At 37.6% G+C, this 21,978-nt stretch overlaps 1 protein-coding gene across 1 annotated transcript in view; it reads left to right on the plus strand.

The window, feature by feature from the left end:
• Nucleotides 1-21,978, plus strand: part of ablim1a (actin binding LIM protein 1a) — a 73,516-nt gene that overhangs the window by 46,243 nt on the left and 5,295 nt on the right. The window contains 12 exon segments of the mRNA XM_036575087.1: nt 1,291-1,368; nt 4,256-4,414; nt 8,079-8,114; nt 8,812-8,941; nt 10,333-10,416; nt 12,601-12,648; nt 16,642-16,770; nt 18,847-18,893; nt 18,895-18,933; nt 19,365-19,470; nt 21,025-21,086; nt 21,895-21,955. Coding sequence (XP_036430980.1) covers nt 1,291-1,368; nt 4,256-4,414; nt 8,079-8,114; nt 8,812-8,941; nt 10,333-10,416; nt 12,601-12,648; nt 16,642-16,770; nt 18,847-18,893; nt 18,895-18,933; nt 19,365-19,470; nt 21,025-21,086; nt 21,895-21,955 — 979 coding nt within the window.

The following is a 21,978-nucleotide window of genomic DNA, read 5'->3' on the forward strand; positions in this document are numbered from 1 at the left end:
CTGCGGCCATAAAGGGATGCATATGGCATTCAAATAATGCTCGATTGGTATTAGGGTGCTCAGTTAAAACCCCAAGCTTGAACTGATGACAAAGCAGTTTGGGTCCATGGATTCCCCCCAGAAAATGAAAATTCCAAAAGTTCAGCATTTGATGAAATACTCAGACCACCCTGTCTGGCACCAACAACCACAATCAACGTCACTTAGATCACATTTGTTCCTCATTCTGAGGTTTGATGTGAACTTTACTGAAGCTCTTGCATGATTTGAGGCACTGTGCTGCTGTAACATGATTGGCTGATTGGATAATTGCATGACTGAGCGGGTGTTCCTAATAAAGTGGCTGGTGAGTGTATGTCAACTGCAGTCCATCTGTTCTAATGCACAAGCTGTCACCATTGGTCCATTTGTCATTGGTCACTTTGTGACTACAGGACCTCTGTTGACCAGATATTATTTGAGTGCTGGCTCGTTCTCAACACAGCAGTAACACTGATATGGTAGTGGCCTGGTATGAATTTGAGTGTATGAGACACAGCAATGCTGCTGTTGCACATGTCAGTGTCAATGCTAAGCTTAGAATGGTCCACCTTCTAAACTTTTATGGCCAAGAGCAGCTCTGTGGTCAGAAATTGATGAAGGATTAGAAGCTGGCTAACACAAACTGTGCAGATGAGCTACAAGTCTGTAACTGTACACCAGTGAGGTGGAGCTACAAACTACAAAGTGTTTCCAGTAAAGTGGCCACTAAGTGAGCAGCTGAGTCATCAACAAACCTGCTGTTAGGCCATGTTTGGGCAACTATGATGTCATGCTTCAGGCACCACCCAAGTAGATGTTTGTGAGAACCTTTTCCTCTGTCTAATCCATGATTTATCTGTCATCCAATCATAATCATAGCATTCACAAGCCTATTTACCTAGAATAAAAGACATAACAGGTTTGGATTCATCCTCCATAAGCCACCAATCCTACTTCTAAGCCCTGTTCTACCTGTCTCATAAACATAACCATTACCTGAAGCATACCTAGTTTTATGGAATGACAGAAAGGGTCTAAAGTCATCCCTCATTAGCCATTCACATCTGAGTGAATGAGTAAGTAGAGTGTGTCTAGACTTTTTTCACTAATTAATCATATTTTGTGCAGTCTGATGCTGTATCACCCAGATGGTGGGATTACATTGTATGTACAGTGTCTAGCAATCTAAGCAAAGCTGGCGGAGAGCCTTTGGCCTGCTGGTGTGTGTAGATGTTGGTTGCTAGTTCTAAACTTGTGTTCGCTCCACAGCCGACACGCTCGTCGTCCGAGAGTATGTGTTCCAGACCTGGTTCAAGCGTACCTGGCTCACCGGGTCACACCATATATGTAAGTGCTGTCACATGCTAACACTTGTTCATGGGGGTATATCTTGCGTTCCCATACAGCAGCTACAGTCAAATCTTACTTTACCAACATAATTTAAAACAAAAAATGTTGAATTGTTCTTTTTATGTATTAGTATTATGCCCAAGAAACTACTCTAAAATGGCATAGAAGAGTCCCTAAACCTTAACAGTCATTAAGAATGTAAAGATCTATGAATATGCATGATTATGCAAATTGTAAAACACCCTTCGGCCCTTTGTCTCAGCACAGCATCAGTGAAGACATCTGTGATTGTGTGTATCTGTTATAGCCTTCAGGCATTCACAATATGCTAACGCTAGCTTCTAGTGCTAATGAGGACCTTGAAGCAAAATAAGCTTAAGCTAACAGTCCACACACATAAAACACAGGTTTACCCGCTCAGATTTTAGCCTTTGTTCTCTAAACTTGCATTTATGAGGCTTCACTGAGCTGGAATGAACCTGTGTGGTTGTGTGTAAAGCTGTTTAGTGATTCATGCTAAGCTAACACTAACTTCTAGCACTAATAAGGATGTTGAAGCAATAGCTTGAGCTCGCAGCTTCACACATTAACAGCATAGGTTAACCTGCTCAGATTTTAGTCTTTATCCTCGAACTGAAGCTGGACTGCATCTGTCCTGTTAAGCTGTAGCACGCTAAGCTACTGCAGTAGAATGCTACCTGCTAGTAGAACGGCTCTAAACATCACATTTTACAGTTTATTAGGTCGATGTTGAAGATAAATATGACACTGTCATGATTGTTAACACCAATATCATTTGTCTATTTTAAGATCTTACTGCACAGTCCAAACATTTCAAACAAGTAAGCTACATTAGCACAGGCATGTTTTTTACGTTAGCACAGACGTGTTCTGTGGTTTTTGCTGCCTTCAAGTCCTCCTCGGAAGTTCCTGCTTACGACTTCGGATGTTAAGCATGACTTGATTTGTGTTCGAGTGGTTTTGGTGGGAAAAAAAGTGGAAATTATTTTTTTGGTTTACTTTTATTTTTCTGTTATTAAAGAGAGTCTTTGTATATACATGTACTTCCATGTGTGGATGGTTTCAGCCTGCAGTGTTAATGTTGTGGCTGATGAATAACTGAAATACGGCCAGTTTATCAGCTGCTGTCTTTGTTTTTTTGTTGACACACCCCCAACTCGGAAACTCTGGGCTCAATAAAAAATCAGTTTCCCACTAGTAAATACGACATTGTGGTGCCATTTATGTGCATCCATCTTGTAAATACGATATTTCCGACACAACTTGAAGGCAGCATTTGAACAAGTTTCAGTTCGCAACATAATAATCCTGTCATTAGCATATTTTAGTATATTGGACTGTGAAAGATTCGAGCTCATTTGAACATTTGTACACTAAACTGCTACTTTGCACCCCACAAATCACTTTTTTTTTCCAAATGTACTGAGAAAACCTGTGAATTCAGTAGAAAGATGTGATCTCTACATTATGGTAACACGTATGACATAAATTTCAGAGGAGACCGACCCACAAGCTCTCTATTTGGCAAAGTGTCACCTCTTTAGCCTGCACTGTACAAAATTAAGTCATGTCAAAATTTCGCATAGCTTTGTGAAGTTTCATAATTTTGTAGCCAAAAATATTTTTTTTTAGTACTGCATCTCAATTAAGTCGACAAAACCGTTCAAGATTAAGCTAATTAAAAAAACAACGGTCACTGTAGTTATTTATTTTTAATTTTTTTTTTTGGAGTAAGTTCAAACAAAATATGTAGGTTAGGAGACGCTTTGACTAAACTAGAAAAAAGTCGAACTGATCTTTCGTTGGATAACTGGGCACCACAATGTTATAAATGATCCCGATTAACCACTTAAATCCCAGTCTTATTACATACTAAAGCTTACTAATCAGTGGGCCCTGGACATTTAAGAGGTTAATCTAGAGGTCTATTTAGCTTCTCTTTTGGTGAAAATACACCAATAGACAATAAAACTCCTTTATAGAAATCACTTGTTTAACCATCCTTATCCTAATCCAGCATTTCCCAACTCCAGCCATAGAGACTACCATGCCTTGCACAGTTTATGTTTTTCTTGCTCTAAGGGCCCTATCACACCAAGCTGGTTTCTGCCTACAGCAGCTTAGCCCTGACCATTCAGCCTACAGCAGTTTAGCCCCACCCATTCAGCCAACAGCAGGTCAGCCCCAACCATTCAGCCTACATCAGTCCTACCTATTCATGCAGTAGTTATAAGCAGTGTTTCCACCTGGACTGTTTTGAATGAGGCACAATACAGGCTAACTTACATACATCAGTTGTAAAGGCACAGTAACACAAACAGCATGGAGGAACGTGTGGGTTATGGGCCCTTTAAGCTTGAAGAACTGTTTGGGAATCTATTCTTCCTACAGGCTTGCATTCTAGATTGGAGTTGGGAAACACTTCCCTTCTTACTTCACAGTCCATGTTTCAAAAATTGCAAATCAACATTTTTAATAATACAAAGTGAAAAATGTCACAAGGTGATACTTCTGTAATCCGTGATATGAAACGAGTTTTTGATAACGTGTAAGGAATGAAGCATGAGTTGCCTTTTGCTACATTAAAGGGCAGAAAATCAATGATTAGACAAAAAGGGCCCCTTAAGTGCATTTACTTTGTCCTTTTTGTCCCATTTGTACTTCAAGCCTGTATTGGCTTCTCATGTAAAATTAGTTAAAACTGTAAATGACTCTGCTTGTGTTTTGCAACTTAAGCGATAAGATGTTATGTATTGATTTAATATACCTGGTTGTTTTAGCTCTGTGGTTGTACTGCTAGCTCTGTATGGTAATTCCCTGGCTGTGTCTGTATCTGGGTGTGTTGTCTTGTGTTTCCCTCTAGGCAAAAGTAGACAATGAGATCCTTGATTACAGGGATCTAGCTGCCATTCCCAAAGTCAAAGCCATTTATGACATTGAGCGTCCAGATCTTATCAACTACGAGCCACTTTACACCACTTCCCTTGATGAGTCTCTTGAGGAGAGAGAGAGTGTGGGAGAGGTAAAGCTCCAATATCCCACTGTGGGTTTTTGTGTGTGGAAATGTGCATGAAAGTGTTGTATATGTGAATACACTCCCTGTCAAAAGTGTGTAGACATATTAAAATGTTTTTTTACTAAATGAGCATCACTATCAGTTTGCAATAACTCAGCATATTAAAGGCAATCTGAGATCAACATTGCGCCTTGCTAGTTCATCATATTAAGCACAGTTTGTCATATCAGTATATAACTATTTAAACGATAAAATTCTTGTTTTTGAAAATTCTTGAGTTTTGATTACATCACTGTGCAGAAGTAGGTGGAGAAAAATAATATTAACCAATAAAATCATGTTTCACTTCCCCTGTCAACACCCCCACCTATCATTGCCTTAGGAATGCGTCACGGTATGGAAGGAAAATGCGTTCGAATTGACTTTAAATAGAAAGCTGTAGATTTTTCTTTGCAAAAACTACCAAACTGAGAAGAAGCACAAAAGTCCTACATTGGAAGTAATATCAAAATATCAGACCTTTCAGGTGTTTAAACCACCTGTGTGTGCTATTAAAAGTAGTTTGGAAAAGAAAGCTCTCAAATCATTATTCAGAAAACTGTCATTATTTATTTCATGATAAATTATGTCACAATACAATATGATATGCTTTTCTGAACATACTGTGGCTATCATCAGTACAGAACACTAACCAACTGCATGTTTTTCTTATAAAAAGAGCAAAATTAGTTCCATTTAACTGGATTTATTGCCAAATGCTAAATAAAAATCACTGTGTTTACAGTTTCTGATACAATTTATTTTTTTTTTTAAATGTAGCACTGTTGGTTCTTTTTTCTCTATTCCCAAATGATCAGATGACTGAAAAAACAAATACTGTGAAACTTTCTTGGAGTTTTGTGATGATTGAAGCTGAGTGTCTATACCTACATTTAGCAAATAGCTGTTTTATGTGAGTATACTAAAGGGAACAGTGATTATTTCAAAAGAAGGCAGTGTGTCCCCAAACTTTTGACTGTATGGGAGTGTTTATGAGGGTGCGAGAGTGTGTATGAGAAATAGCTAAAAGATTTCAATGGATTTCTGAAGTCGTGTCATCATGTTATAGTGGTAGATGTGCCTGAGCCATTTTTCTTTATGGGAAAAATGAATGTCTTTTCAAAAATCTCCTATTTTTCTCTGTGATACAAATGTTCAAAAGTTCACTTGTATTTCCTCTGTACATTTTTCATCAGAATATCACCAAATCCTCTGATTTATGAGGTCATTAGGTAGTCAGAATATGAACATTGCTACATGCAAGCTGACACTGCTGAACATTTAATTTACATCACAAGCTGGCAACCAAAATACCCCACGGAAGCTTTACCATGTGGTGGTTAAGTTGCTTTGGCAGTAGTAGACAGTGATCATCAGATTTTACAGAATGAAGTTGAATTAGACTTACTTTAATCATTTCAATGTGCAGCTTGTTTGTTTTTGGCGATATTCATATTTCATATTTCAGCTGCTTAACGACCTTGTAATCCAGTTACTTTCAGGAGAAAAGTGTATACAGGACAAATCATATATAGCCATGCCATCCACTACAAAATGACACACGACTTCGAAATCTATAGCATGTCATAAACAACACCCCCGCCCCACCCCTGAATTTAATGTAAGTATATCACGCAGTATAGAAGCAGTGCTGAAACTCCAGCAATGGTCCACACAAGCCAGCTAAGTGCTGAACTGCTGCCATATTGAAGTTCACGTTGAAGGCAAAAGCTTTATTACCATGGCAACATGACCCCTCTTTGTTAACAGCTTCAGATGTCAAGGCGAGAACGCTCCCCCATGCCAGACGACAGAGTAAGTCACGCCCCTGTGTACAAATAGGCCTTAAAGGTTAAAGGGCATGTGTCTATACGGCCTAGACACATGGCCTTTAGCCTTTCACCTAGGGCTGCACAATATATCCTTCCTTTTTCATTGTCACCACATCAGCCTTCGCAATACTGATGTTGCAGTGGTGTGCGATATGTAAATGAGCCTTCAGTCACTGGATGTTTTATTTTGAGTATCGTGACCAATCACAGATGAGGTTTGGGATGAATCAAGGCTTTCAACCAATGAGCTCGATAAACATAAATCATTTTACAAATGAACATTGAAAAATAATGCTGGTCAGTTGTACAGATCACATGAAGGGTTCATTGATGTACTGGAAGGTACACTATATGTCCAAAAGCATCCATTCATTCAATTCAAGGTGCACCCACTGCTATTAAAATGTTCAATTGGACGTACCCAACTAGTATAATCTCCATAGAAAAGCATTGACCAATAGAATGGAGCAGCTGCACATGAGCTTTAGGTCACTATGCCCACTGTGTAGTCTAGAGGGGTATAAAGCCTCCACGCATTGGACTGTGTTCTCTGGAGTGTTGTAGCTCTATCCAAATACCTTTGGGTTTGGTTTGAGTGGCGTGTGTGATCCACAACAGTCATCCAACATCAGAACCTCACCTCATTAATACTCTTGTGGCTGCATGCAGTCAGATTCTCACAGCAATGCTCCAACATCTAGTGTAAAGCCTTTCTAGCAGATAAATTACTGCAGCAAAAGAGGGACAGTCTCCTTTTTGGCCTGTTTATTGTTCACAGTTTTTTTCACTATTGCTATCTTGATTTTGATACCAATTTCTAAATGATAGCTTTTTAGATTCCTTCTTTCAAATTGCCAATCAAAAGTGGCCATGGATTAAATTAGAAATGAGTCTGAGGTGCTGAAAGTGATGGTATTTTTGGGACTAATCACCCAGCTCTGATGTTAGTAACATCTATGTGCAATGCAATTTAGACAGCCAGTCATCAGTCTAGATTGAAACTTTGTGTTTTTTGATACCATGAAAGTATTACATTTAAATACTCTCTCCTACTTCCTGTTAATACTCTTGGAAAAAAAAACATGATTAGCAGGAGTCTTTTGGATATTTGGTGTATCTCGCAGTCACAATAAGCCACAGTATAACTGCAAAATGGTATTTTGGCCATATAGTCATAGGAAACCCTAAGAATACTGAACCTTAACACACCTTTTAGCACACCCTTTCCATTTCTAGAGTGAATTAGCTTCATTTTGGAATTTCAAATATCAAATTTCAAAACCCAAATATATATATATATATATTTAAATATCTCAATATTTCAAATATCTCAATATTTCAAATATCTCAGTATTTCAAATATCGCAATGTGCCTTTTTCTTCAATATTCCAATATCGTTCAGCCCTACATTCACCTCACAACTCATAAGACGCTCCATCTGATCTTTCACCAGTCACGGTCACTCTCACTGTAGGGTCACTTTGTTCCATCTCTGTATGTGAGTGCACAGGCTGAGTGGGTGGGGTGTGCACGTGCATGAGTGTGAATGTAGGCCTTTGTGTTAAAACGTTTATATGTGAGTGTAAATTTCTTTTCTGCTCCTCTGTGCTTTCATAGCATCTAACAACAGCTCCATCTCCAGTCCACCATTTAATCAGCACTTCCAGGCTTTAATGCAGTTAAACGTGATGGCTTAGAGTCAAACGAACACCTGTAGCTTATGTTTGAGATCTCTGAAAATTCTTTGGTCTCAGCTGTGATTAACGCCTAAATTTGTTTTTTATTTTTATTCTTTCAGACACCAAGAACCATGTCACCAACTCCATCTGCAGATGTAAGTGCAGTTTGATCTTTATGGATTGAGTTCATTAAGCATAATTAAAGGGAAACTCCACTGATTTTACAAAATTAATTAAAAAATGCATAATTTAATTGTTGAGATGTAAACACAGTCATTCAGAGTGGTTTGGTGTGAAATGCGCCATTCTGGAGTAACTTACTGAGTCAGAATTGTTCACAGTGGTGGTGAATGGAACCAGACGTTCAAAGTATTTAAAAGCTCCCTCATAGAAAGTTATTACATGAAATGGTTATGAACACACTATGTGACACTGTTTATGATAGTTTTTAAAGGGAACAGTGCATGAGTTGTATTATGCAGAAATAAAAATAAATCAATTACAAATTTCCTTTAACTTAATAACCATATAAGCTTAATAAGTTGCTGTTGTTGTTGTTTTTTATTTGTTTGCTTACTTACTTTATTACATATGCATACATTTCTGTAATACTTCATAGTTTCTTTTAAAACAAAATGAATGTATATATGTGTAATTGATAAGGTAAAAAGTATATCTGGCACTATTCAGTGCTGTTTATATGAAATAAAAAATTCAGTTTGCTTTTGTTATTTTAGTAAATTGTGATGCAGCAGGTTTGTGCTAAAAGAATTTATTGAGTCTGTTTTGTAATGGGCTACATCTGTGCGTTAAAATATCACTTCTGAGAGAAATGTTTTTTTTTTTTTTCAGAGTTATTACGACATGAGGGGGCACATCCTCCAGAGGTCTACAAGCCAAGGCTCCATTGGATCACCCATCTACAGTCGCCATAGTTACACACCAACAATGTCACGCTCACCACAGCACTTTCACAGGCCAGGTGAGACACTATGGCGCCTTCTTTTACCCAAACAGCAGGTTCAGCTTGCTATTTCCCCTGGAGTAGGCCTGGGTGATAAAACAGCGCTGATTAAAATGATCTAAAATTACCATGCTATTCAAACCAGACTGACAGTTAGTGGGGTTGAAGTACAATTCCATCCATTTTTCATAATTTCTGCATAGTTCAGTAGCTGAGATGTAAACAAAGTCATTCAGAGTGGTTTGATGTAAAATGGTTTATTGGGAAACTTCCTGACTCAGATTGTCTTTACCGTGGTGGTGATAGGAACCAGGGGTTACAATGTCTACAACTCAAACATGACCAGTGAACCTACAGTTTTTATGTGCTGATAATGGAAAATCTGAAAAAAAAAATGTTTTCGTTATGTACTAGTTTGATTTACAACATCCTGTACCTTTTTGCAATGACCGCATTTTTAGCAAAATGTTTTAGGGCAAAAGCTTATCTATTGTAAAACAATGTCACAGACATCAAGCAGGATTTGTAACTATTTCCTGTAATAACTTTCTGTGAGGGAGCTTTTGGAGGCATTAAACTCTTCAGACTTCTGGGTTCCTATCGCCACCACTGTGAACAATTCTGACTTGTTAGGTTTCTCCAGAACTCATTTCATATACAGTCACATGAAAAGTTGAAACACCCCTGGTTTAATTACGTTTTGTTGAGTTTCTAAGCGCAAATAAGTTAACACATCGTCTACAGGAAAGAAACTTTTTTTGCTAATTTTAGGGCATGATTTCTGTTTATCAAGTTGAAAATATGAAAAATGTCATGACTTTTGGACAGGCTCCATTATGTTTGTTATTTTTCCCCAATATTCAAAATTCAGTAAATAAACAGTAATTGTGCATTAAAATGTGCGGAAAAAACATGTAATTTGTTCAGGAACACATTTCACGTGTCTCATATTAAAATAGTTTACATATAGCTGGCTGTTTTATACATTACACTAGAATAAACCTTTTGTTCAAAACACTGTTCAGATTGAAAAATGTACCTTTAGAACACATTAATAATTATCATTATTGAATTATATGCAAAAACAAATATTGATTTTTGGCCATATCGCCCAGCCCTACCATAAAGCACTTTGCCTTCAACTAAATTTTCTTCCATATCATACCTTGCTGACATTTCACCCTCCATTAGACAATTCTCTTCAGTTTGAAAAGCTCCATTACGTCCTTTAATTTAATAAGAGCAGCAGTTAAAATCATAAGCGCAGGCTCTGCTCCTACCGGCCACCAGGTTATATTCTTTCACTTGCATTGGCAACAGCATCTCTCTATCAATGTACATACAGCTCCAGCCTTAATGTCGACCTTTCATCCTCGTTGACTTTTGGCCTTGGTTGTTTTTGATTCGAGGCACTGAGCCGTCCAGTGGCCGGAGCTCCCCTGGGGCCAGCTCTTCTTCTGTCCCCCCGACCCCTAAACATTTCCATCTGCCAGGTACTGAGGGAGCCTCCCTGCTCCTCCTGTCCCAACTGTCCACGTCAGCATGCCACTCTCTTTTTCCAAGCCCTGGCGTTCTTCTCCATATTAAAATGTTCATGTGTCTATTAAAGCTGTTAATGAGGACTGCAGAAACAGCACAGTGCCTGTCCCAGTGTTCGTTTTCAATTTAAAGTCATGGTTCAGCCAAAACTTTTTCCCTTCATCTAGATGTAACCACTCAGCCAAGACATGTCTATTGTCTGAAGCTAACAAGTCATATAAGCTTAGCCAGCACTGAGCAAACTGCATGCATATGCCATCATATTCTTGCCTAAAATCACATTAAGTTGTAATTTCAAACTGGCTTGATTATGTAGTTCCTGACACTTTGAGTTGTTATAAAAATAAACAAAAGTACAGACAAAATTCAGGCCTTAAGATGGTTTCTACTACTGTTTTTAGCTACACTCTTAAAAAGATGATTCTTTAGAGGTTCTTTAGTAAAGAAATGGTGTTTAAATGGTGACAAGGTTCTTCAGGATAAAGGAGAATGTGTTATGTATGGTTGTAAACAGAACCTTTTTGAAAATGGTTTTATACAGCACCAAAAATTTTCATCTATTGTTGATAATGTAGCAATAGCAGAACCATTTTCAAAAAGGTTTTTATAGAACCATTTACAACACATTTTACATCAATCTGAATAACAATTTCACCATACAGAGAACCATTTAAGTATGCAAATAGTTCTTTGAGTGTTCATGGTTCTATATTGAGCCATTGTCTTTACTAAAGAACACCTAAAAAGCTTTTTTATGCAACATACTTTCATATTTGTCATTATTTATATTTATTTAAACATTGTTTAGTTGTGCAGTTTACACAGTGCTAACTGGTGGCTGTAGTCCACCAAGGACGCCGCCAAGGAAGTTGCCGAGAATGTGACTAAAAAGGCAGAGATAGTGCAGCTGTCTGACTAGGCTAATTAGGCTAAAGCTGACGTTAGCTCAGTGCAATAACAGTGAATATATACTTCTCTGACAAGCTCTCATTTTGGCACATTGTCCACTGAGGAGAAAAGGCCTCGTAGAAAACCCTGTCCCCATCAGCATTTAACGTTGCACCAGTTAGCTGTAGTGTTAGCTCATTAACTCATCTGAAGAGGCAGCATCTGCTGGTCATTCAGCTCAAAAACCTACTCATTTCTCTTGGCTTTACTGAATAATAAAGCATGTTTTTAGATTTTAGCCTCCTTACTCTGGCACTGTCATCTAAAAAAAAAAGCCAATTTCTTGCCAAAATCTATTTTTCCCCTTTTGCTGTTGTTTAACCACGTATCCATTGATTGACTCTTACGAATAGAATTTCAAAATAAGTCAGAATGCACATCCTCATCCGTTACTTGCTAGCTACTTTAGCCTCAGAGCTTCAGCACAAAACTAAAAATGTCTTACCTGATCAACGACCTTCGGAAGGGTGGATTTTTAGCTAAACCATCACTTTAAAAGCAGAGATTATGATGTGTCTCTGTGCTGGCCTACTTACTGCAGTCGTTTCTGGTGATGGCTTTAATATCTTATGTATGTCTTCTCTTTGGTTGCTGCTTCTTCATATTTTTGTTTCTGTCTGTCAGTCAGTCCCTCACTTTCCATACACCAGCAGAAAATAAGACTAAACCTCACCTTTGTTCATTTTTACATGTCACACAGAAACAGTCATGACATCTGTCAGCGTTTCCCAAGGGTTTTGACTTCAGTGTCTTCTGTGCTACATTTGATTGATGTATTCATGGACATGTCGGTTTAGTCTTCTTGTAAGCTTTGGAACTCAGTGAATTCGTCCTGGTCTTGTAATCTTTTTGGGTAGTTTTGCTCTGATTCACAGGACATTTTTGACTTTTCAACAAGAGCTGATTGAGGAGAAAATGTTGTCTATTTCGTGATCACCAGTGCTGTTTTCACATTATAATAATTATATATTACTGTCCAACCTATTTTGTTCAGAGGCTTATGTCTAAGTTTATTCTATTTTTTCTTAGTTTTTGTATTTTTAAATAAAGGATCTTTTTTATCTTGTACATATTTTAATATATGATCAATTTTATCCTATTTTTTAACTATATGATTTTTTTCTAATACAGGATAATATCATTCCAAGTTATTTAGAACAACCAAAGACCATATTGTCTCTCTCTTTCAGATCAAAGTGAGAACATCTACAGGAAGCCCCCCATCTACAAACAGCACGGTAGGGACAGATCAGTTTAAAATGTGCAAAAATGTGAAAAGACCATAGTATTACGAAAAGCAAAGAATGTTTTTGGCTCATAGTGGCTTAAAAGAGATTCCCACCTTTTTTTTTTAATTTCTACGTAATTCAGCCACTGAGATCTAAACAAAGCTTCCAGAGTGGTTTGATGTGAAATGGTTAATTTCAGAGAAACTTACAGACTCAGATTTCATGCAGTAGAGGTGATAGGAACCTGGGTTGGGATGTCAGCAACACAAATATAGCCATTTTATTTACTCTCCAAAACCTGCATGCATGTGTCTTTTGGTGTTCATATGTTGAAATCTGTTTTGCCAGACAGGATCCTACATGTACCCCAACAACATAAATGTGTTAAAAAAATAAGTTTTGGGTCAAACCTTTACTGGATAACAACCATAGAATGATGTCTCAGACATCAGACAATGTACTTGTAACTATTTCTGTGAGGGAGGCATTAAACTCTTCAGACGTCTGGTTCCTATCACCACCACTGTAAACAATTCTGACTTTAGAATGGAGTATTTCACACCAAACCACTCTGAATGACTTTTGTTACATTTTAATGATATAAGTATGCAGAAATTTGGAAAAATCTATCAAATTTCACTTTAATCCTTAAATGCTTATGAGGACAACATTTTTCAGTAAAACATGACTAAATGATGTTGTTTGTGTTATTTGTGTTTCTCAACCAACAGTTTTCTAATTTCTGTGTAATTCAGTCACTGTGATGTAAAGAAAGTCATTCAGAGCGGTTTGATGTGAAATGCTTCATTGTATAGAAACTTAGAGACTCAGATTTCTTTAGTGGTGGTGACAGGAACCAGGGGTCGCAATATCTACAGCACAAATATATCTATTCTGTTTATCCCAAACAACCAGTGAATTTACACATTACACATTTTACACATTTTAAAAATATTTTAGGCTGAAACCTTCTCAAAATTATTCTAAAGCAATGCCTCAGGCAGCGTATTCATAACCATTTATGTAATAGCTTTCTATGAGGGAGCGTTTAGAGTCAGCAAACTCTTCAGACGTCTGGTTCCTATCACCACCACTGTGAACAATTCTGACTTGAGAACGACACGTTTCACATCAAACATGCTTAATGTCTTTGTTAATGTCTTAACCATTTAATTATGTTGGAATTTTTGAAACATCTGTGAAATTCCCCTTTAACTTGACTAATAATCAATATTAGAATGTCAAAAGTTTGGACACAGCTGACTGAATGTGTGTATTACATTTAGACCTGAAAGCTTATGCTTAAATGTTAAACTGAGGTTATACATATGAATTTATGCTCAAATATAACATTGAAGGGTTTCTTTAGCAGCCAAAAAGTGCTCAGCATGTGTGGAATTACTTCAGTCCTGTTGGGGAGGCATCTCAGGTACCTCATGAAGCTGCTTGAGAGAATGCTAAAAGTGTCCAAAAGCTGCATCAATGCAAAGGGGGCTACTAAAGAATCCAACATATCTTCACTATTACTTTACAGTAGCTTTACTATTTTGGTATCTTCACTGTTATTCTAATACGTAAATAAAAACAGAAATGCATAAGCAGATGTGTAGATGTGTCCTAAGTTTTGGCTGGTGCTGTGTGTCTTTGTGTAGCTGTGATGAAGGCTATTCATGCTGGTAAATCAAGAGGCAAAAAACTGCAGCTGCAGGATTTGTATTCAGCTCTTGTGTATCTCTTACAGTAATGCACAGGCAAAAATAACCATCATCATAAAAATAATACTAAATCATACTAATCATTTTCAGACCTGCTGTAGTGTTTTACCTCTTGATGTTGTGTGTTTCATTTTACCATCCCTTTGCATCTGTTTGTTTTTGTTGCGAAGTCTGTCATAAATGGCTGTCTACTCCATCACCATTTACAGTGGTGTGCAAAAAATTTGTACCCATAGTCAAAATTATTTTACATAATTTTAGTACACAATTTCTTTTTATGTACTGAAGAAGAAAAAGAAAAAACCAGGGGTGCCGAAACCTTTGCACACGACTCTATCAATGTACCATTTAACTTCATTATCGCTTCACTGTATGACAGTGATTTCCATGCATTACTTAGTCAATTTCAAGAAAGTAAAACAGTTTCACGTGTATTTGATGAATAGATTTTAAGAGAATAAATATTTTAATACATATTAAAATTTTGCACATGGATGCAAATTTTCAGTCACTAAGGAGACCTTATGCTTTAATGCCCCCAAATCACTTTATAAACATTACAGCCCTTATTCTGTTGCAGATACAACAAATTGAAAAGTTGAAATATTAATACGCTGATTGATTTGATAAAGTAATATTATAAATTTGTAGTTAAATGGTCACCAAAGACTTTGCATTGAGAGAGAAGAGAACAGGCCAGGTCTTGTGCATGGCTGAATGCTGACTGATCCAGTTCGCCTACCTACACTTTACAACAGCATGCAATAAAACTGCACTAACTACACTGTGCAGCATGTTTTCAGTGTCGTAGTCAAAGTGTGAATTATTCAGTGAGGTTTGGGGGTCAGCTTTTCTCCCCACAGTGATCGCAGAGGATCTTAGCTTATTAATATAAAGGCCTGTGATTCAGTGAACTGAACTCCAATATTAATTCAATTTTCTGGGTAGAAAGATGTTAGATGTTCTAATACACTCTTGAAAAAAGTTCCTAAATGGTTCTTGGCTTAGACATATAGTTAAGTCTTTAATTGATATAGAACCTTTACATTATGCACAGTAGAGCTTCTTTAAACTTTTGGGAACCAAAATTAGGTCTTATATGTCATTGTGCCAAAAAACCCTGATGGTAACTTCACTTTTGAAGGAGTAGTTTGGCAAAAATCAAATGCACCCAATTTTCTTTAGTTTTATACTGGAGCTGTGAGTCTAACATTGCTAATAAACACTAGAAGTCAATAGTCACCCAAATCTTTTCCATAAATATATCCCCAAAATTTCTCTTAAACCACATCCAGATCTTCATCAGTTTTAAGTAGTTGTGTGGTTTAGGATACAGTACGACTTACTATGAGATATAAGAAATGAATAACACGTGAATGACGCCTTGTTTGTTTTTTATACTTCACAATATCATACTGTGTCCTAAACCACATCAAGTCTTGTTGTTCTTTGTCTCAATAAACATCTTAATGAACATCTGGAAGCAGTTTGAGCACTTCAGAGAAGTTTTGGGCATAAATTTTATGGAAAACATTTGGGTGACTATTGACTTCTATTGTTTGTTTGCAATGTTAGCTCCAGCACTAAACTAAAGAAGCAAAATTTGGTCACCAAATATGTCTTGGCTGATCTACCACATCTGGGATAAGTGGTTAGCTAGCTGGTAAGTTCACCAGGCAAAATTGGCAACCTAAACTACAAAGATCAGCAGTTATCAGACTGTCGTTCAAATTACAAGACTAAGTTGATTCACAAAAAGGTTTTTCCTTGATAATTACATTTGCCCTTTAGTCAAGCCTGAGTTAAAGGAGCATTCCGGCCTAAAACTACAATATGTTAGTCGTTATGTTATGTAACATTCTGTAGAGTTCTCACACTACACTACCCAGTATGCATTGCACAAAATAAGCACTGAACATCTCTCTAATGTAGAGGGTAATAAATAAGAATATGATATTCACCTTCCTTTGCAGTAAGGTTAGCTATCTCTTAGCCAGCTAACAGGAAAAATGTAAACATTCCAAACAGACTTCATGTATCTCCCCATAAGCGCTTAAAATCTTAATTAGGGGAATCAAGGACCCCCAAACCCTCCTGTAACTTGCACTCATGAAATTTAGGACTGGCAATACTGGTTTAGAGTAGACCTGCCCTCATCCCACTGCCACATAGGCCTTTTAACCTATGTGGCGATTATGAAACCTTGTCTGGCTTGACCTGTAGCTTAGCACTTGTTACTGTAGAGCAGTTCCCCACTTTACCAATCCAGACTCGGCTGCCTTTACAGCCCAAAGCAAGTCTGCAGATGACATCATCAAATCTGCCAAATTTCCCTCGGCGTTCGCCCCCAGTCAAGACGATGCACCTAAGATAGAGACTGACTACTGGCCATGTCCGCCTGCCAGGACCACCCTAGGTACTGTACGCCTGCGCTGGGTCGCTTTAAGCCCCACCCATCCCTCTCAGCTTGCTGCTCCTGCTTTCCTAGCCTGTTTCTGGTTCTGGTGGATCAGTGCTATGAACCTTTTGCTCTTTTTTGTTGAACTTGTTAGCCTTTCACTAGTTATGTGAACTTTAGCTACAAGCCAGATAGACCTCAAGCTCTTTATTAGCATTCTATTAATTCTGTATTCTTTAAGAAGCTGCAGAACAAAATCAACAGGCATCCTTTTGGCCCATATGGTGAAGAAATAAAGTCATTTGTAATTTGTGAGAAGTAATAAATAAAAAGCAACTTTTATATACCCAGGTCTACTTTGGTCCAGATCCAGAGTTTAAACTTGATATTTTGTCAATATTTTATTAATAATATATTACATTATATATCATTACAAAAGCAACCCAGGCAAAAAAAGTAGCACACCAAATTTAATTCAATCAAATTTGTGCATCTTTTCCACATAAATAAAATCTATTACTTCAAGATAATTATTAAAGTAAGTGATAGGCACAGATGCAGGATACTTGCTCGAGTTGAAAACAATGAATATATAGATAAAATAAGCAAAACGAGTATTGTCACACTCATATACAAGTGTCTATACATACACTGTTAGAAATAAAGGTTCCGTGCAGGTAGTTTTAAGGTCCACCTGTGTACATTTAATGAGTTTTTCCCAGGTGAAAGTACATATTAGTACCTTTTCATGACCTGTTGTTTTAAAAGAGAACAATACGATAAGAAGCCGAGACGAGACGGCTGTGTGGAGTCAATACAACTTAGAAAATGTAACTTCACTGTACCCTTGGGGTGTCCCCCTCAGTGAGAAGAGGGGTACTGCCCCAGTGACAGTTTCGTACCTTTATTTCTTAAATGTATAAGCCACTTGACTCCTTCTCATATTTAATGCCAGTGGCACAAGGATTAATCATAGTTTGAGCATGTATCTAGACTTGCGTTGACAGAGAAAATTGTCAGGATATCTGTCTAGGTTGAACATGCTTTGTAAGTCAGACCACAGACAAGGAACAAAGGAAGAGCTACACGTACATAGAGACTGAATAAGACATTAAGGGACTGTCGTAAGTGGACAGTTAGATGTAGTGATTTACCCCTGGCACTGCCATGTGTCTCAAATGTGTCCCCAGTGATTGGATTTCACGACTGGTGGAATGGTACTACCCACATTTACTAAATATCACTGTGTTTGTTGTCAGACAAAAATATACCAGAAGTCCATTTTCATGTAAATGAAAGGACTGTTACAAATGTTTAGACCACATGAACCGCTTGCGACTCGTAAACAGATGGTCGAGGAGATCACTCAAACCTCCGAAGGTGGTTTGAGTGATCTCCAAGACTCATTGTACCCTTTTCACACCTTTAGTTAGCATTGTCCATGTATGATCGGATTACCCAGGATTCATGTTAAGTGTACATTGCCTTAGACATCACTTGAGAAGTGAGATTTCTCAAGGAAGGGTTACAAACAAAACACTGGTGACTGTGATAGGAAGGGGGCAGGGCTAGGGCCAAATGGAGACACAAGAAGGGTGGAGACAGAGGGGCAGAGCCAGACCAAGGAAACCATGACGAATAAACTGAACAGCAAAACTAGGGTGATGCCATGTATTTTATTCACGTGGAAAATGATGTACAGGTTTGAAATAAATACATTCAGTGCATCACTTTTTTCCAGTATTCTGAAATGACAGTTACAGAGTAAATACGTGAGATTTAAGATGGTGCTCACTTAAAACGTAAATTCTAATTGTAACAGTTTTCAAAATACTTCAATAGAACAACATTTATGCCAATTACTGTGAAAGACATTACTGCACTGCTAGCTACAGCAGCTTTAGAACACTTTGTTAAACCATCCATTGTCCTCTTATGTTTTGCTGTCTGCCAGGCTGCTTTATTGCTCACCTGTGGTGTCTTCATTCGTTCTTCATTCTGATGGTGCTCTTGTAGTCTTGTGTTCTAGCTTCTGTGAGATCATTAAGCATAATGAAAAAGTGAGCGTGTATGGCCTGTGCATAATTACTTCAGGGTCCGATGGAAGGAGGAGGTCAAGAGAGGAAGATGAGGAGGAACTTCAGAAAGCGAAGACAACTCCAAGAAGAGCATCTCACCAAAGTAACAGCACATACTAACAGAGAAACATTCAAAGCTTGAAAGAAAAAAGATTAATTTCCATATTTTTTTACCACTAAATGTATCAATTGATCAGCGACGACATGTTTTGGTCTGAAGTTTGTTTCTTCAGTTTTGCACTAGTGCTGTGAGGCTGATGTAGCTAAGTAATGGAGGCCACAAATTAGCATTGTGCAAACTATATCACACTTGCCTCAAATCATGTTGAGTTGTTTAGACGTGCTTATATGGTTTCTCACACTGTATGGACTAAAGTTTGCATAGCCAACATGTTGCATAGCCAACATGAATCTTTTGTGTACTTGTGATAATCTTTATACGTAAAGATTAAAGAAAATATTAACAAATTAAAAAAACAAATGATGATAGAAGTGTCCCCTACATTTGAGCACTATACATCATTGTGATTACAGATGCAGTCTGGCCTCGGAAAGCTCATCTTGAAGGAGGAGAAGGAGAAGCAGCTGATCCGAGAGCGTCATGCACGGAGTCTGTCTGCACAACGGCACGCAAGCGCAGGTGCTCACCAGCTCACTGCCCTCACGCCCAAACAACAGAGTTTGCATTATCTTTACCAGTGCCACACATTCACTTTCCTACACTGGGTTTAATTCTGTTTATGGCAGGTCAGACTAAATCACGGATGTTTGAAGTATTTATGACATTCGAATAACATTTCCTTATTTTCTATGTTGCAGTTCTACAGTGAAACATTCAGTAACTACTTCAGTTCAAAGCCTAATGTTTAATGTTAACATCAGCAGACTTGATGAGGCCTAGTTCTCACTGTTAAGAAAATACAGTACTGTGCACAAGTCAGAGACCACCTTTCCAGGCATTTATTTCCAATCAAAACAGCAATTAAGTACAATTTACAGTTTCCAACACTGAAGTTAAAATAAATGATCAAAAACTACATAGGAATTGGGACTCCTAACAACCATGCAATACCTGCTAGCCCACCAAAACTGCCCCCCTCAGATAAACAGCACTTAAAGCATTCATTTTGGAGAGAGGAGAAAATCAAGCTCCACTTTTGCTTCAGCTCTGGAAAAATCCACTGTCCATCCTTCCACTGTGAGAAGACAACTCAGTGCTATACTGTCAGAAAAAAAGGGTACTATTCAGATAACAGTGTAAATGTTACCTCAAAGGCACAAAATGATCCTAACAAATAGACAAAAAAAGAAGCTAATGGTGTCCTCAAATAATGGATTGACCATACCAAAGTCCAGATCTGGACATCATTGAATGTGTTTCTGATTTCTTTGAAATATCCCTGAAGATTTCTTTGAAAAAACTGAAAGTGAGTCTCCTGAAAAGAATGTAAGCTGTAATAAAGGCAAACACTGGACACACGAAATACTGAAAAACTGATTTTATATTTAATTGTTGAGGCTTCTGTGTTAAATAGGTATTTTCTGCTTCTATTGATGCTGGAATATGAATAACTTGTACTTAATGGCGGTTTTGACTGGAAATGAAATAAATGAAGGGTTTCTGACTTTTGCTCAGTGCTATATGTTTGAACAAAACCAAGTTCTTATGTAAGCACTGTTTATTACTGTTGGGCTATTTACTTCATAAACACAATGATACCTGCTCCCATCTATCAGTGTGCTCAGTGGCTTATGCACGAAACATAACTGTGCATTAGTACAGAATTTATTTATTGTGAAGTGTTCATAGATGTGTGCATATTGATTATTCTACAATAGCTTAGACTCAGCCAATCTGGAACTGTCCTTTATTATATCTCCTCTTCTGCTTACAAGCACAAAAATCTAAAAGTTTAGAATCTGCACTTTCAGCATAATTTCTCTTCATTTTACTGAGCTGGGTGAGAAATTAATACTACAAATTTACAGCATGTTTTGCTATCACAGTGTGCTTTTGTCAAATCCTAGGGTCAATTGACTTTCATACATATGAAGTGGTTCATATTTTTGTGTGGCTTTAGCATGGTGGCCAAAACTCTGCCAAACATTAAAAAAAATACAGAAGGTGCTGCAGCCTTTCTCCCAAACCTGCGATGACTTGTTCCCTAATATGTACATGTTCTTGAAATTGCAGATCCAAACTCTCCTTCCAAAACAGGCTCCCTACCTGGATATGGGCGAAATGGTCTACATCGGGTGAGCTAGACAAGCAATCTTGTTACTTACACAAAGAATAGTTATACATAAAAGCAGTGTTTCTGTTGCATAGTGACAGCTTTTTGCAGGGAAAATCTTGCGTTTTACTTTTCCATAGTCTGTATTGCCTAATCCATTCTATTCGTTTGGTTTCATTCTGTTCTAGATCATTCTCTAGATCATCCTTGTTTGACAGTTCTTTCCAGATATTTTGTGAGGTAAATCAAATGAGGCATGTTGGCTACTGAATAGGTGTTGCTAAAATAACGTCCAACTCTCTGGAGTAGTGGGAAGCAATAGCCAGCACACAGAGACGAAAGGCAGCCTGATGTATACGGTCAGAACGACTTTTAAAGGCCGTGCGAGGTAGAAATACTCAAAACTTTTTTGTACTTTGTAGTACTGACCTCATAACAACGTCAGACTAAAATATACCCAAATGTAGTAAAAGTCAAGGATCAATAGAAATTGAGGTTTTGTTGTGTCAAATTGATCATGTCTCAAAATTTCATAACGGTCAAAATAACCGCCTCAGCCTTTGTAGTGTTACATATTTTTAGACTATTAGATTGTATGATTGCTTTTTTTCATTCTTTATTTTTTATGAATGGCAGGAAATATTTGACAGTTTATTGGTTAATTTAACTTTTTGCAAGTTATCAGTTTTCATTGCAACTTGTTAACTGTGAGCTAAAAAGTAAAACGTGGTTATTTTGTGGCTGTTGGGTGTGCAGTCCACTGCACTGTTTGTCTTTGCTGAACGAATGTGACTGGATGTCTTCTTTTCCTTCCCTCATTTTTTTCACAGCCTCAGTCCACTGACTTTACACAGTATAACAGTTACGTGGACGTGTGTGGCGGAATGCGAGGTCAGTCATACTGCTTGAAAGTT

This window comes from Colossoma macropomum, unplaced genomic scaffold (assembly GCF_904425465.1).
Source record: "Colossoma macropomum unplaced genomic scaffold, Colossoma_macropomum, whole genome shotgun sequence".
Classification (NCBI taxonomy): Eukaryota; Metazoa; Chordata; class Actinopteri; order Characiformes; family Serrasalmidae; genus Colossoma; species Colossoma macropomum.